At 37.4% G+C, this 18180-nt stretch overlaps 1 protein-coding gene and 1 pseudogene across 6 annotated transcripts in view; one reads left to right on the forward strand and one right to left on the reverse strand.

The window, feature by feature from the left end:
* The window catches only part of RPGRIP1L (RPGRIP1 like), a 41987-nt gene extending 31484 nt beyond the window's left edge, over positions 1-10503 (forward strand). For 4 of the 6 annotated variants that reach the window (XM_017741166.1, XM_017741174.1, XM_017741169.1 and 1 more), the window contains 5 exons: positions 32-159; positions 2920-3103; positions 4225-4309; positions 6295-6428; positions 9172-10503. In XM_017741166.1, coding sequence (XP_017596655.1) covers positions 32-159; positions 2920-3103; positions 4225-4309; positions 6295-6428; positions 9172-9275 — 635 coding nt within the window. In that variant the 3' untranslated portion in view covers positions 9276-10503. Of the gene's footprint in view, positions 1-31; positions 160-2919; positions 3104-4177; positions 4310-5270 lie in introns of those variants that run through there. The other 2 variants (XM_017741184.1, XM_017741188.1) reach the window with 2 other exon arrangements.
* Positions 10504-11154: 651 nt separating this feature from the next.
* LOC108448421 lies at positions 11155-16340 on the reverse strand (annotated as a pseudogene).
* Between the last annotated feature and the right edge of the window lie 1840 nt (positions 16341-18180).

Consider the following 18180-nt stretch of genomic DNA (forward strand, 5'->3'; position numbering starts at 1 on the left):
ATTACCTGCATTGATTTTTTTTTTTTTTTAGCTCAAGAAGATCATCAAGAGGATGATGCTGTTGAATCAATAAAAACTGACAGTGATGACTGTATTATTTCAAGTGCAGTATCCACAAATATTAAACAGCTGAGTCAGAGTATACATGGCAATTATTTGGTAAGAGTAAGAAAAATATTTCAAGCCAAATGTCCTCTAAGTGTAGCTTTGCTATATCTAACATCCGTTTTCAATGAAGCTGTACCTGTATGGTATCAAATCTCTTGACTTAGTCTTAAAACCAGCAATTCAGGACTTGAAGTCATATATGCAAAATAGCACAGCATAATATAAATTTGGAAAATTTCCTTTGAACAGTATTTCACTAGGATAGTTCTCAAAAAATTTAATATTTCACACTTTTAGATCTAACATTGACTGAACAATCTTAACCATAAAACTAGTACTTAAAATAAACTGCTTTTAGAGTTCTGCAGTGTGATATCCTAGAGGCAGTTTTATTTTTTAAAGTGCTCTTTTCAAGGCTATGTGATATCTTACAAAATAACTAGCAACAAGAAACACGTATGAGGAAATACTGCTCCTTTTGTTTTAAGCTGTAGAAAGTACATCTTAAAGAAGCTACATGCTTTCAGCTCCAGTAGGTTTGTAGAAATGCTGTCACTTACATGTTCTTCAGAAAGATACAGAAGGTACTTTTGAAGATTGTGTTATTTATATGTAAAATGTTAAAAAATTTTCACCTGTAATTTTGAGAACTAAAATGGATACTAATATTAAGTCAAACTATAATACAGTTGCGCTATGCCTTTCTACTCATCCTGTATTTTATTTTATCAGAATGATTTAAGAACAATTCTGAGAGGGTTTTGTATGTAGATTCATTTCAGGTTCATCAATTTCTACATCCCTCCCTCAATCTGTTCTTCTGTAACAATGTGCATGTTTGTGAATGGCAGATAAAACCAGTAAAAGCTATACACTATTAAGGCAACATGTTTGATAAAAGTTGGACTTTAAAAATACGCGTTACTTTACTTGAATTCTTGGGTTAATTATGGAATACAGCAAGTCAAAATTGCTATTGAATTCTTCTTTTTAAATTTGTTTAAGATCAAAAATCACTGCCTTTTATCTTTTGAGATTATTATCCTGCTGGTAATCAAATACTATAAATGAGTTCCGTGATTTTTAGAGATCATTGTGCTAATTATCCTATAAATCTGAGTTGTATGCCAGACTGTTTAAATAATTCAAGATCATACTGGGGTTTTGTTGTATGTTGCAAATTAGACAGTTCATGGTTATTTCTTACATATATTGATCATAAGGTGTATCTAACAGATTTTCCAGTATCAAGCTGTACCAGTTGCTTCTTTATTTTTTCTTCTTGTCTATGATGTATGACTGATCATAGAATACTTCATTTGGTTTCATTTCATTTATAAATTTAAATATGAAAAGCATATTCAAATTGAAGACCATCACTTTAGTGACATTCAGTAGCCGTTTGACTTACTAGATTTTAGGAAAAGTATTTGCTGAAGCCATGTACCTGTATTAGTAGAGACAGAATGGTGTGGAATTTTTTCTGTCATCCTAGTAAAATTTCCATTAAACTGCTGAATAGTGAAAGAATCTTACTGAAATATTGATCCAGATGTGGATTTTTAGTTAAAGTGTCATAGGATACATAATAAAAGGAAAAGTCTTTTGAAAGGAGGGGGTAAAATTGCATCATCAAATACTTAAAGGACTTGACGGCAATGGAAATTGTTCTGTATGGTGGATATTTCTACAATAGGGTATGCATGCTTTTCATTTTTATTAATTTTATAATTTGTTCAGTAAAATGTAAGCTATTTCCATACTAAATAAGAACATTGACTTGAAGTTCTGACTGAATATAGAAAGCTAATCTTTTGAATGTGATTTAATACTTCAAGTGATTTAAGTTTAGAAATAAAAATTGTCAAAATATTTCCATATAGAAGAAATATTTTTAATAAAGTTATGAAAAGAAAGTAAAATATTGAAAAGAAGTAAGTAAGAAAATTTCTACATTTCTGTATCCAGTGTGTTCTGTTTTCTCTTTGAAGAATGTCATTGAATGCTCATCTACATATTCCAGTTTTGAAACCATACTGGTTTTTCTTTCTTCTTTCTTCCCAGAGTAACTTCAGGAAATATTTGTGACTCTTTCTCTTGAGTCTGACATGCCCATTTAAATAAAACTTATTAAAATTTATCTGTACACAAATACTCCAGACTTTGCAGAACAGTATGAAACAGTTTCACGTAAGGAACAGAAAAATGTAATTTCAGTTAAAGATAATAAGAAAAGGTTCTGGTGAAGAACAATTGGGATATTACTTTTATTACTACATGTTAAAATTAACTTTTAAAGGTGTGTTTGATTTACCTAGGAAAGCTCACGATATGAAGTTGAATTCTTTACAAATACTTTATTACTTTACATGCCTAGCAATTTTGTGATTTGATGGATTTTTATTGAACTGTTTGTAGTATAGTCTGCAGTGGGTAGTAACAATTCTCTTTTATTTGGAAAACTTTGGTATCTTGTATTACTGAAAGTATTTTAAGCAGTTACAGGATCACTTTGCTGTGAAGGTAAAAATGATGACAGCTGAAATTTGTGATTCAAATAGCATTTTTACATAAAGATAACCAGCAGACTATGACTACTGCAAAAATATTTTAAACATTGAATGGAAATCAAATCTTTTGCAACAACAGTCTTAGCTAGAAACCCTGGAGCTTTAAATTCTCATTTTGTATATGTCAGTCAGTTTCAATGTTATAAAAAGGCTGATGATTTACATATATGTATGTATGTTTGTGTTAACACTTAAAGAAACAAAAAATAATTTGTATTACGTTTGTTTTGTTTTTAAATAGGAAGCTGAAAAAATCCGGATTAAAATTACATCACTCGGTCTTAGTGAGTCACGAATTACATCAGATGAAACAATACAGCAACTGTTTGTAGAATGCAGATTAAACAATTTCCTTGCAGAGGAGACCCCACTGTCACTTCCAAAACCAGCAGGTGGTCAGAGGATTCACTATAACTATAGCACTGGTAAGTCTGATGTATTCCTGAGCAGGCTTGGTTCTTCTCTTAAATAACATAACACCACTACTTGCAAGTATTCAGTGTTCCTTTAATGACAGCTTTTTAATAGGGGAACTGATTCATCCATGTTTGATACTAATACATTGCCAATTACTTCATAATACTTAATATTTATACTTCCACTACTAGCATACATAGAACTATTGTAATAATTTATAATTCTCTTGTTAATTACTTTCCCAGCTATCTCATTGTATTTCAGTTATTCATTAACTTTTTCTTCCTGGTAAAGTTTTATTTCATTTAAGATTCATGAATGCCTGAGTGCTTCAGTCTTTGACTTTTAGCTGAGCATATTCTGGAGTGGGTGAATCAGTTTGCTGTTTGTGACAAACCATTAATACAGACATTCAAATTAAGCATTCTTCTTAAAATAATTTTGTAAAAGTGGCTTTGCAGAAATGGTGTCTCAGTCAGATCTCTAAAATTGCTGCCATCTACAAACCTGATTTTAGAATGCAATTTGTCAAAGAATTCACTCATTTACATCATCCTCTTACTCAAACTATTGGATTGTTCTGTGTGTAGCTGAAAACTGAAATGAATCGGAAATGTCACATCTACCACTGCTATGCTGGCATTGCCCACTTCAGAGGGAATACAGATGACAGATTTTCACCAGTCCATTGGTCTGGAGATTTCTTGTATTGAAATACTGTGGCAGGAAAGGAGGATTAAATTACTGAGGCTGTCAAAAAGGATGAGCACTTTGCCATACATTCCCATTATCTCTAGCTTCTTTAGTGGAAGAAAATACAGTAAATCACTTCAAATACAAAGCAATAAAGAGCCTTGGCTTTTAAAATCATGGCTGGTTTTGCTGTTAATAGAAAGTGACAGCTCTGTGACATGCTTAGATGCTGCTTGTATCTTTTTTGGCAGTGTTCATGTAAACCTGCCAGTGACACACCATTAGGTCACATGATTCTAACATTGGATTCTAACACTGTTTTTCTGTAGAAAAGAAGAGGAAATAAATGCTTGTCTTTGTTCTTTTCTTTGTGCTCTTTCTTCTAATAGGTGAAAAACAATTGATAACCAATTACATTAATTTATTCGCTTTGCAGTGATAAACGTGGATAAGGAAGATAATCATGCAGAAAGAGAGTACCTCAAATCAATTCTTCTAAAGCCAGATCTACCTGCTGACAGGTACAGATTAATGCTGAGAACCCCTAATATAGATCTTTGTAAATAATGCTTGTGGTTTGCCTTTTTGTCTTTACTAACAAGGTAACCCTAAGTAGTTAATGCATAACTAACAAGAAAAAAAAGAATTGTTTCAGCTAGAAATGATGCCTGCATTCTGATGTGGCAGCTGGTCTTATTTCTTCTCTGAGGAGGTGCATATGGAATGGAATATTGCAACCTCATCTAATATGTTTGTTTGTTTGTTTAGTGCTGTGGTTTAATTGGGGGGAGGTTGTGTTGTTGCTGGGTTGTTTTAACAACTTTGTTCTACAAAAGAGAGATTCTAGATCCTATCATCATTAGTCTCAAAGTAATGAATTTGAAAAGCACGTTATCTGTGCGATGGTAGAATAGTACATTTGTTCCTTTCTGAATTCAGAATACTAAAAGGAGTCTTAATAACTGCAGAAAGTGTTCCTTGGCCCCAGAATTTAAAAAAATAAAAATTAAAAAAAACCAGTGTATATATATATGGATGTAGCAGACATCTATTATATGAATACATATGAGAAAAATTATAAATTAGACTTGTTCAATTTCATAGTAATAATTTTGTTCTTATTCACTTTTTTTCATTGAGATAGCATGTGCATTACTTGGGGAGAATGAATTACATACTTTTATTATGTTTCTTCTTGAATGTCAATCTTCATTGAAATGGAACAACTATTAATTTAAAGATCCATTTAATTCACAGAAGAGTAGGACACCTGCTGATTGCATTTGAAGTGTCAGAGTCATTTGTAAATCTTATTCACAAATCACTGATTCACTCCGAGTAAGAGAGAGTGATCACTCTTCATTCCACTTCCCTTATTTTGCCATCTGTATTAGGAAGGTTGCTAAACATGTTCTACTAAAGCATGTTCTACTAAGATTTAACAATAATGAGGATAAAATACTCCTTTTTTTTTTCTGACAGATAATTCAGTTGCTAAAGAAATTTCCCTGTCCAACCATCCAGGACCACTCTGGCAGTCACACTTCACCACCTGAGCTGGGACTGAGGTCCCTTTGCAGCTACACCCAACACACTATCCCAGTCAGACCAGTTCCCCTCACCAGCTCCAGCCCAGGTTTCCAGTCGCTGAGTCTGAGAGGTCCCAATCCTTAAAAAAATTTAATTTTGGTGCAGTAATTAAACAAGACAATAACAGTTCAAGTTGGAGCCTCTGAGGAGCAACCCTGAACAAAGGAACCCCTGGGCTTTTGTACCCTGACGGGACAGTCTGAGGGTCATCATCTCCTGCCATGTCCCCGAGTGTCCCGCACCTGGCTGTACCCAAAGTCTGGGGTTTATTGGCTCCTGCTGTGTCTCTGGGTGTCCCTCCCCTGAGTGGGCCACAGGTCCCTGGGCCCTTTGTTTTGCTAATGGATGGCAGTTCACAGCCTCTTGCCTTGGGCTGGGCTCCTCCAGTGCTCAATCTGCAGCTGCTCCTGAGCCACCTGCACTGGATGGATCCCTCAACACCGTGAAAGAAAACAGCTGGTCTGTGTGCTGCAATTTCCCCTATAAATACTTAGATATCTATACTAAATATTTCACAAACCGGAGGTAAAATTAAGGTAAAAAGCAGTGAGCTTTTTCTCAGAACAGAAGCATTTGTCTCTTACGTGTGCCATCATGTCACTACTGTCCCCTGTGTTACTAAGTAGGTTGTTTCCTGCAGTTATCAGAATGTCTGGTTTGGCTTGTGCTGAAATTTCAGTTCTGTATTGAATAAATAGGAAGGCAGAAGCTCATCAGTAGTCCAGTTTCCCATTTTATCGTAGCAAGAGGACCACCAAGAAACAAAATTTGTGGAAAGATTCTGCCCATACACCAAATGTTTCCACCTCTATGCATTTTAAACTTGTAAAATAGTGTGGTTTTTCCGTTTTTATGGTTTGTAATTTGATTTTTGACCCTTTTTGAATGCAAAATACCTTTGTGTGTGTGTGTTTAGCCTAAAATTTACAGTGGTCAGTGATCCCCCAGAAGATGAACAGGATCTTGAATGCGAGGATATTGGGTTTGCTTATGTCAGTTTAAAAGAGATATTCCAGAAGCAAAGAGATATCATTGAGCAAGATATTGATGGTGAGTTTTAAAGATCACTTTCTTGTAAACTTCTGTAGCCTAAAATTTGTTGAATTTCTACTTTGCTTTGCAGGCTTTGCTGTGCAAGTAATTGTTTGACATTGTTTCAGTAAGAAATTCTTTAATACTAACTAATAACGTCCACATTGTTTGCAGAAGTCTGCAAAAATTATCTATTACTGTTATTCCTTAAAGTCTGTTTTAAAAAAAAACCCAAACCAAACAGCATTCTCACCTCATAGTAACTAGTTTATAAAACCTAAGAACTTTCAAGCCATGTCCACTACTATAATTCTCTCTTTTCTACAACATACTTCATTATGGTAGGATGATAAATATATATTTTGTATTAAAATTTGTTTTGTATTAAAATTTATATCACCAATTTGGTATTACTAATGTCTATATTTTATTTGAAATTACGTTATAACCCCCAGAGTACCTTCAAGTCTATTTCCTCCATATGAAACACATATGAGACTCTATATGAAATACTGGTGGTTTTGGTTAGGAATCCCTTTTAGCAAGCACCCTTCTGTAACAGACTGTGACCAAACTCACTGTGACCCATTAGAGCAAGGTGATGTGAGTAGGAAGTGTGGAATCTTCCATTTCCTGGGGTCATAGGATGCATTTTTATAACACTTATAAGAAGATTCAAGAAGACTTTTTGGTCCTTTTGTAGAGAGTGAGGATAATATTCTCCTTGCTCAATTTCCTGTTCCCCATGGCAGCAGGGACATGGTTAACAATGGTGCACTTTTCTCTTCACCTTTTCCTCTCCATCCTCTTTCCCCATTGGGGTGAAGCTCAGTGAAGAAGCTGAAAGCTGAAAGTCACTCTCCTTTCCAGTAAGTGAACTAGTTCGATGACTGGATGCAGAGCACCCACGTTCACAAGGTGCCTTTTGCGGTAGCAAGAGTTCTGGTGAGCCCCAACAGAATGCCAGGCTAATGTGACTTTACCACTTCTACTACTGTGTCTAATTCCTGTACCTTGAGCAATGGGGAGCTGAGTAATGAGGGAAAAAAATAGGCTTTCTTATCCATTCCTGTTATCACACACAATTTGCATCCATGCTGTTGATAAAACACTCAAAGTTACAGGAATGCGATAAGGAAAATTCTAAAAAGAATCAAATTTCCATACTCTGGAAAAATAATATACAGATTTGATGCATTTCGTGCTGTGGCTGAGCAGCTTAAGCTTTTCTCCACCAATCATTTTTCTCCAAGTACAAAAGCTCCTCCAAAAATGTATTCTGTAATCTCTCACTGGAAGGTGGGTTTTTGTTCTGGAATTTATGACCATACCTCCCACTGTCATAATTCCCATTTGATAAGATTGATTAGTTATGTAAACATAATTTTTGAAAGTCACTTTTCAAAAAACTCTTAAAATTCCTAATCACCATCTGAGAGAATTATTAGGACCAGAAGGACTGGGTTTTATTACAAGTTACTGGAAGCTAATCATTACCATGTAATGACAACTACTTCAGTATTGTGAGGAGCATTTCTTCCCCTAATCATCAGACATTTAAACTAATTTTTAATTTATGTTAATTATATCTATGAAAATTATAATAATAGCTAGAAATAATTCTATTCTTTTTCCATTCTGCACTTCTCCCCTTTCCTGCATATGCTGTACAGTTTTTTGGGGTTTTTTATTGCATCCATAACATATAAACTTGGATATTTTCTGAAAACTAAGATGTTTCAGAGAATTTAAATTAATTTTATGTTAATATGTCAGATCATGGTAAAAGAATATATCTGTATATTTTCTTGGATTAAGTCATTGTAAAAGGATCAGTTCTTAAGATCTGGACACAGATGTCAATTAAATGTAGGAGCATAATAAACAGAATTCCTAAGTAATGTACACGTTCTCTGAGTTGGATATTGGTTTAAGGAAAAATAATAAACCTAGATACAGGGAAGTTCATAGGACACTACCGCATGAAGATAAAGTCATTCTTAAGTTAGATAACATAAACTTCCTTTATTCTTTTTGAGGATTGCAACCATTTATCTTTTTCATATTTTGTTCCTTTCATTGCTGATTATGTCAACATGGTTTATGTGAAATTTGAAGCACTTAAGTGAATGGCTAAGCAAGAGGATGAATGAAAAATATTATAGTAAAAACATCTAACAGTCTGTCTCAGAGATAATAGGACAGTATAAAAAGTGAGACAATAGAATGTGTTATCTTCAGATATAATTAATTACAATTATCCTGTTCTTTTTTTAAGTAAAAAGGATACAGTCCCCTGAAGTCTGCTCTTGAAATTGACAGTTCACTGAGTGATTTGTTGAGGCTCATTTGGACCCATCCATCATACACAGTGCAGAAAATGCATTAATTGGTGTATTTTTACTTAAAACTACTCCTATATATGTAAATATGTCTTTAATAGAATTTGGAACATCTTTATTTACATCTTGTGAAAAATAATTCTTTTATATAGGTAATTCATATATCAACACCTTCCTTTTTAGATTAATTCAACACTAATATTTACTGATGTACATTCTGGTATTAAGAGTGGTTAATTTCCAGTAGCCTGAGGACCTGAACTGGAAGATTGGTTATTTATTTATTTATTTATTTCTCCCCTTTTTTTTAGCATATGCTAGGTGCCCTTTAATCTGCCAAACACTAAGGAAAATCATCAAAACAAAAGTGAAATCTTAAGTTAAATAGCTAATGCTGTTTTCTGATGTTGCCTTTCTAGTTTTCGATTCACAAGATGCCGGTTCAGTAATTGGAAAGCTCACAGTGACAGTGGAGGCCCTCCATGCACTGCGTTCAGTCCATGAGGAATGCAAAAATGTCTAGGAGGCAGGAAAAGGACATTTGCCTACAGAAGTTCTTGCTCCCAGTGTAAAGATATATTTGATGGTTCATCAAAAATGAGATATTTGTCATTCTTACAGTATATTTAATGTAAAATGTATATGAAAAAGATGCTTGATGTGCAGGTGTAAAGTTCTGTACACTTTTCGGTCTGTTTTCTTATTTTTAAGGTCCTTGCTGAAATCATACTTCAAGCTCTCAACACCTGATAGTATCACAGTCTAACTTAGTTATAACAAAGTTTGGTTTCAAATGAAAGCTGCTTGTAAATTATCAGATACCAGTTCAGGGTATTTTGTCTAAAGAAATAAGTGATGGTGAACCTTCAAACAGAAATGCTTGTTGATTCTTACTAAGAGTAGTTCTGTCACAATACTCTGTCAGAATACGATCATTCATGTTAGAAGTGACTTCAGGTAGTTTTTAGTCCAGTCACTGCAGGATTAGGTATTATGTTAGGCCATGTTGCTCAGGGCTGTATCCAGCCTGGTCTGAAAACCTCCACGGATGGGGGCTGCTTAACTTCTCTGCACAACTTGTTCCAATGCCTGACTGTTCTCATAGTGAAAAAAAGGAGATGCATTTCTACACATTACTTCAATCCAAATTGAAGCCAAAACTAGATCTAAGCACGTGGAGAAGCTTTTGCACTTAATGCACCATCTAATAATTTGGGTTTTTTTTAATTCTAGGGATGGCATGTTTGTAGTTTGTTTCAGCCATTTAACATTTTGCACAGAAATAAAAATAATGAAGCATTTTATTGTTGATTTTCGTGCTTTGCAATATGCCGTCAAATTTTCATCCAGTTTTGTGAAGCAGTTGACAAAAAATAGTTGTTATTGTTAACAATGCGGTTTGCTCAGGTAATGTTTCTGTAGATATCAGTGGTAAACAATTTGTTATGGTTTATTCCTGGGTTCGGGGTTTTTTTATATTAAGCTTAGATTATTTTAAGAGTAAGGATAGCTGCAACAGTGCAAGACAGGTCTTGCACACAGTCTAGCAATTATTTGTTTCACATTTTTCTGGATTTGGAAAATAATCTATTTTCTATTTAGACAAACTCATTCTTGTTAAATGCAGAAATATATCCGTATGTATTAAAGTCACAAGAACTGAACCATCCTTGAAAAAATGTTGGAAAAATGTGGTCCTTCTTACTACCAGAAAAAACAAATCAATAAACTCTTTTGCTTGTTATAAATCAGTGGTTATTCTGATCACCTACTCATAAGTACAAACAGCTACACAAGCTGATAGCCTTTGACTTCAGTGGTAATGAACAGCCAAACTTCACCTTAACATGAGGAAGAACTTCTGTACAGTGAGGGTGGCAGAGCACTGGGACAGCTTCCCAGGGAGGTTGTGGAGCCTCCCTCTCTGGAGACACTCAAGACGAAGACCTACCTGGACACATTCCTGTGTCGCCTCCAGGTGACCCTGCCTTGGTGGGGTGATTGGACTAGATGATCTCCAGAGGTCCTGTCCAACCACCAACCAACTATTCTGTGAATATATTTCTAATCAATGCCTTTTATTGAGGATAAGTAAAGGTGTGAGGTTGATGTAGCTGGGTCTGTGGAATGTGCAGCTACTTAAAGGGCCAGTGCAAGTACAGTGGAGCCAGCCAGACTCCTTTCAGTTGTGGCAGAGAGTGTAGAAGGGACACAAAAGCCAGACCTTGCAGACTCAGTGGGCTCTGGTTGGGTTTTGGGGAGAACTTGTTCCCCAGTGGGTTGTGTGCTGGGAGGGGACGGGAAGGGGGACAGCGTGGTGGGTGCAGGTCCAGCTGGCTCGATGACCCTTCCGACTCGTATTTTATGTTTCTGTGCATAGCACATTTCAAAAATGCGATGAATCTTGAACATTCCTTCTTTAATAAGATTCAAACAGGAAAGATGAAAGCAAATATAATAATAAAAAATATCCAGTATTAATGTGTCTTTTTCTTGGCTTTGTGTTTTCTGCAGTTTTGGTCATGCTGTCTTTGTCTCCTTTTATTATCTTCAGTACTAGTGTCATTGTCACAACTTTGCCATTTTCTCTTTCTTTCTTTCATCCCACTCGCTGCACTTCACAGTCACTTGGATGTGGCCAATTCAGGAGAACTCTGTGCAGTCTTAAATTGTGCAGTTTGATTCTGATAGGGAGGAAAATGTTAAATCTGAAGGCATTGGTGGAGTCATCTGCTAATACGGAAATTGTTAACCTATTGGACTCTGTACTGTGTACTGCTATGCTAAAACATGGTACATTTAGAGAACTAGAAACTTAAGTTGTTAACACGGTGAAGGGGAAATTTTAAAGAATTTTGCATGCATTATGACTTACACAATTAAAAGACTGACAAACTATAAAATAACACAGAATGTTTGAGAATAAAGCTAGTACAGTTCAGAAAAGCAGACAAATTTTTCATGGCAAAGTTAGAACAGAGACATAATCTGATTTAAGATTAAATTGCCAGTTAGTCCCCACATAAGGTAAACAAACACGGTATTCCTTTCATTTCCTCATCTCTATTTTGATAAATATTTGTAACTGCAGTGCCTATTAGTAATGTACAGGCATGCACATCTGCAAGTTCCTCAAACCTGGTTTAACCAACTTTAAAGTCAATGTGGAACAAAGCATTCCAACAAGGAGCTTGAAAGATTCCCAAGTGAGCAACCTGCCAAGGTGAGATAGATCTGTGAAGGCACACTGGTAATGAGATCACTTTCTGCTGAAGCTTCAACAAACTATCATGTGAGACACACTGCAATACCATCTTCTCTGGCAAGCAGAAAAGGGGATGAAGTTGGTTGTGTGTGCTGGTCTGAGTCAGGCTGCACTGTGTATGTCTATTGCTTTGTTACTGAGGAGTAGGTTTATCAGCAAGCACAGATGGGAAGGTGGTGCACTTGAGCTTTCCAAAGGGAGTAGAGGAGACGGGAAAGTTGGTACAAGCACCAGCTCTTCTCAGGGCACAGCCTGGGAAGATGGGAGGGCAGGCCCCCCACCCCATCCATGCAACAGGGTCGATTCTCTCCATTTTCCTGCTCAGATTGCAGCCAATAAGGGTAATTGATCAAGACTGCCCCCCTTCTGTAGTTCTAAGGGCTAAGGGCTAAGTCCAGAGTCAGACTGGGTGAGCAGGACTGTCCACAGTTGGTACCTCACGTTAAAGGCTGGGTTTCTTCAGTCCTACCAGTCCACAGACTCAGCAAATTCAGAAGCTTCATTATGTGTTTTGGGGAGTAGGTTTGATGCACAAGTTTCCACCTGAAGAGACCAGTTTCCTTGCTTTGTGGAATATCTCAGAGGAGATAAGGGCGAAAATGGTCCAGTGCACCAGAGTCTTGTAGAGGGGGAGTGAAGTGTGAGTTCTTGTCATCTACTGCTGTGAAAGTAAATCATGAAGGAGAGACCTACACGGGCACGTGAAGGTTCAGGCCAGAAACCCTCAGACTGTCGTGTCCCAAACTTGGGCAGTGGTGACTGATTGAATTTTAGGGGTTTTTTTTTGCACATTTCAAACTTCTGCTGGGCATTTCTGAATTGAGAAGAAGAATTGAGAGGTTTCCCCAATGGAATTAGCTGTATGTAAAGAAGCTGTTGCTTGAGTGGTTGTAGTCCAATGAGGTCAACTTGTCCCACCATTTGGAACACAGTGCAGGAGAGAGCTTTGTAGACTTTAGCATTTTTAGCTTCCTTATGCTATATATAGCACAGGACATTCTTGCAGGAAGAAAATAGTTTGGTTTGGTAGATCTTGTTATCAGAGGACCCTGAAGTGTCCTAATATTGTGCTTATAGCACATTTAGAGACATGAAGTAAGCACTGGTTTTTGCAGAAATGCAAAATGCATTCAGCTTCCTAAAACTGCTCCCAAATTTTTAACTTTTAACACAAACTCACCACCTCTTGAAAGCCAGGGTGATCATGAAGTAAACTGTTGTTCACTGGCAAAGGAGTAAAAGGAAATGGAGAATTTCCAGAAGGCTCTTGATGCCTAAAGGAAAAACAAGCAAATGTACAAAGGCTGGATGTCCACCACATACTGCTTATCAGAGTGCTGAGATTTAACTCTTGGGCTGTAATGGGAATATCCAAGAGGACAAGTGAGATATTAACAACAACACTTACATGAAAAAAAAAAGAACAAAGGAAATATACCCAAACTTAATTAATGACCAATCCTCATATGTGCACACACAAAAGGATACTAGATCTCACCATGGGAGTTCAGCTTAAATACTGAATCTGGGGTGTTCAGACTTCCATTATAACAGGTTTATAACTCTGCATTCAGATGTACATGACAGCTGTTTGTGCTTATACACACAAAAAATACAGGTGTAAACTCGCTGAGGGTTAAAAAAAGGCTCTCTGTTGTCAGATTTTTTTTCCCCCAATGACTGAAAACATTGTTAGTGCAAAACCCATGGTTCAGGATGCTCTCATGGTCCTGAATACTGCAGAAACAAATAAAGAATGGAAAATTGAAGCTGACTAAACATCTGGCAAGCTAAACAACCAAACATTAAAAGCAACTGCAGCCTGTTGCAAGCCCTCAGTAAGGATGCAATGACAAGATGCTGTTCTAATGAAAAACCTCAAAATTGCTCTACCAGATCAACTCACTTTCTTAATAAGATTTTTTTTAAATTATAATCATAAGGTTCATTCACAGGTGATCTTTGTTACCTGTCTGCAGGAGAATCTAAGTCAATATGGTTTTCAAAACCATGCGTACAGCTGTCTAGTTCTGGTGAGTGAGAAGTCCCTGTAAATAAGACAAGAGTACAAGAGTGTAATGACTATTCAGTTATGACAATTCAATTAACAAGTTAAAAACCACAGAAAGTGTTTAGTGTCATCTGTAGTGTGCTAGTAGATCTCAGGCAGTATACAAAGGGTGTCATTTTATGCCAGATGATAATCAAGAGCATCATCTTACAGCTTGAAAATGTTCATTTCTCATTTATTCACTTACAGAAGCACAAATCAGGGCTGTTGAAGTAATCAAGAACAGCATCTTTGTCATCCCATTACAGACACAGGAGATGCTCCTGATTTTAGGAACCTCAGATATTCTGCTTAAACCCAGCAACTGCTCTGTTTGAAGGAATAAGTGGCACAGTCCTAAGGAAGAAGTGGCACAGCAGGAACACGAGTCCTTAATGTCTGGGTAGCAAATGCTGCCTGTTCGTTGGCTTGCTCGGAGGTTTAGTTCCATATACATAAAATGAAGAATATGAGTTTGAATTCAATATATTCTTTGAACTACAATCCTTTCCCTTTAAAACAACAGCTCTGATAAAGCTGTGACTTTAGTCTAAAAATGATCCAAGAGCTCAATGGTGGCTGGCCTTACTGAATCAACTTTTCCTGTCAGACTACAAGGTAAAGTTATACCCCAATTCCTAAATGTAATCTGGCATGAAAACCTGGATTGCTGTTTTCCATACAGCGGTGTCTGACACAACTTTCAAGTTATGCTGTTCTGAACCAATCTATTGTATTCTCTTAGCAAACAAAAAACCACAAGGACTAAATCCTTCCCTCTGCAAAAGCCACAGGAAGTCTTTGTTTCTTAACAAAACCAACAAATTTTTCCAACTACAAATTGTTATCTTTGTAAAAGACTGTAGGATTCAAAACCGTTCTTTAAAAAGTTTAAAAATTTACACTTAAACTTTACCATTGGGACTATGAAACATACCCTTCCAATACTGCACAGTAATTGGTCTTCCATACAAACGGATTCCATCCAGTAGAGCTTTTGCATAAGGCACTGATACTTTGTGTTTAAAGCAGACATATCCAAAAGACTTAGGTTTTCCTTCTTTGTCCTCACAAATCATCACTTTGGTTAATGGTCCAGCCTGAAAGAAACTTCTATTATTTAGCAGAGACTGACGTTTCATTGTGTTTTGAGTATTTCATGATGATTTCTCTTTTGCTAAAGGTAAGTTTCTTACTTTGAAAATGTCTCTCCACGTTCCCAAAGCTCAAATTCTGAGCCTTCTACAAACAAAAATCAGCTCCACAAATCTTAAAAGGGAACCAAGCATCAGTTGATGTTTAGTCTTTCATGATCAGAATTTTTATTATTTTTAGAATACCATGCCATATTAATTAGCTTCCCAAAGGGGAAGACTAATTTACTGACTCCATAGCAAAAGTTACCTTCCAGTTCATCAATAAGATAATATCTTAGAAGTAGCAGTAGATACATGCTCATCATTTGATGGGGAGGGGTGGAGTGGGGGAAGAGCTAGAGGTCAGAGGTGCATGTTTAGGACTATGCCATAGCAGAATATTGAACTGGATACTTTCCAAGACAGGGCAAGACTACAATGAGAAGCATAGGCTGCTGCACCAAAAGGGAAACCTGAGTGAAAACAAGCTAAAACGAGGAGAAAAGACAAGTTACTGGGATGACCTAAAGACCCAGATCAAAGCTGGCAAGTTGGATGACTGCTGCAGATTATGCAGAAGAATAATGCAAAACTGTGTTCTAAGAGCATCTTTATCACTTTTGCATTTTGTACTTTATTACTCATGTCCTCTAGGAAGATAAACTTTCTTAAGCTTACATTTACAGTTATAGAGCAGACTACCATTCAGCCTAGAAAACAGGTAGGAATTAAGCTCAGGCTTGAAACAGGTCCAACTACTTTGTGTTTCTACACTGTGACTGAAGGGTCGGGGTTTGAAGGGACTTCTGGAGAGCACGTTGCCCAACTCTCCTAACTAAACATCCCATTGGTGGAATATTTCTTCTCGAGCATTAGAACAGCATTTCTATATACAAAGGTACCAGTTCGCTACCTGCAGGAAGAGCTCGTAGAGGATCTCCTCTCTAACCCGGCTCTCCAAGTTCCCCACGAGTAGGGTCTGCTCCGCCGCCTCGGACCTCCCCGGCGACGACATAGAGCCTGCGGGAGCACTGCCGGGAGCGCGGGAAGAGTGGCAACACTGGAACGCGGGCGGGTGGGTGCCGCGTCTGTTTGCGTGTGACACCACCCACAGCATCTCTTTGTAACACCGTACTTAATCGTTCGGTGTGTAGTAATGATGGTAAATACAAACATGAGGGGGTTTTTTTGCCACTGAATCTTAAGTCCTGGCAGGACTGACTGGTGCAAAACAAACCGACCAACCCTGAAAAACAATCCACCTCCCCAAACTTGTATTCACAAGTGTGTTCACACGATCCACTCCTGCCATTAACATTGCAATGAGTCCTCACTGTAGAAGAGGCTGCAAACAGAGCAAGTGCTCAGCTCAGGAGCAAAGAGGGAGGGTTTTATCAGATGGAACTGCATGCCAAACATACAGAAAACCTCTTTCTGCACTATGTTACTGTGTTGGCTTGAACAGCAGAAGTGATTTTATACTATGGAGCATCGAAACCATGGACTGACGTAATCTCTGCAATAAACTGCTGGAATTGTCCAGTCACAGCTGGGCAAATGAACAGAGACTTTTGCCTCTGATGAGCTTCCAGTGGCAGCAGGTCACAGGCAGAAAGCTGGGGAAAAAGCCAAAGCTTTTTTTTTACCCAAAGCCCCGGCTGCAGGAGCAGCCCCTGGGTAGGGGAGCACTGAGCTCACGGCACAACGAGAATTCCTGATCCAAGCTTTTTCCCGTAGAAACACCAGATCAATCACTATCACTACTGTGATTATTTTCACACAGACCACTGTTATTGCAATAATATCCATAAACAAGTATCAAATTTCCCTCAAAAGAAAATGAGATACCAGTAAAACCTTCATGCAACAGTCTTCGTTATCTTCAGATGGCTTTGGAAGGGTAATACTTCTATATTCTACATCTCAGTGCACAACAGACTTTTTCAAACGAAGGCTCAGACCAACAAACCCTGATTTCTGCCAGCAGACAAGTTCCTTAGAGCATTCCTTCATCAAGGAATACGGACAGTGAATATATTTCAATTCATGTCTCAGGTCGATTCCTTAGCAGTCACTAAGGAAATTAACTTCAAAATAATCTGCAACCATTGTAAAATCACTTCGGCACAAACCTATCTGTCTCTACGTTTATGACCATCGAGACAGAGAGAGCAGGAGAATGACAGGACTGAAGCAGAGCAATGGGGACAGATTGGAAAAAAAAATTTAAAAAAGACAGCAACAGGCAGCAGGCCAGAGCAACAAGAGAAAACAAGAGGAAGAACAGACCAATATAGAAACGAGGCGAGGGACAAAGTGGGATACCGTGAAAGAAAGAAGGACAGGGAGTGGGACACTGGGATAGAGACAATGAGAGCAACAGAGAATGACAGAGATATGAAGAACAAGAAAAAACAGGGCCAGAGGGGTGAAGTAATAAATATCAGGGTCAGGAAACAGCAAAAGGATCAGAGAGAGTAATAAATGAACAGGAAAATGGAAAGGGAAAGTGAGATCCAGAACTGAAAACACAGCAACAGTTAGCAAAACAAATGGATAGAGAGAGAAACAAAAGGAAGGAGGGAAACAGGTAGGAAGGCAGGGACACACTGCAGTACACAGAGGTACAGAGAGGAAAAAAATGCCAAAGAACAGGCCAGATAAATTGTGAGAGGAAAAGAGGCAGATTCAACTCAGAACAAATCGATGGAAAAGGAAAAAACAGCTGTAAGCTGCAGAAGAGAGACAGAGTATGAAAAAAGGAAAGGGAACTGGTGTGAGACAGAAGCACAGAGAGAAAAAGGAAAGGGAATGTGGTAGGAAGAGGAAGCAAGACAAAATAGAGACAAGAGGAGAGATATAGGGAAGCAAAAGAAAATAATCACAGCAGCATGCAAAAAAAAAAAGGGGGGCCAGGAGAGAAACAAAGAGACCCTGAGACACACAAGAGGGGAGACAAGGGCCCAAGGGACCTTGG

Source organism: Corvus brachyrhynchos, unplaced genomic scaffold, assembly GCF_000691975.1.
Source record: "Corvus brachyrhynchos isolate BGI_N302 unplaced genomic scaffold, ASM69197v1 scaffold351, whole genome shotgun sequence".
Lineage (NCBI taxonomy): Eukaryota > Metazoa > Chordata > Aves > Passeriformes > Corvidae > Corvus > Corvus brachyrhynchos.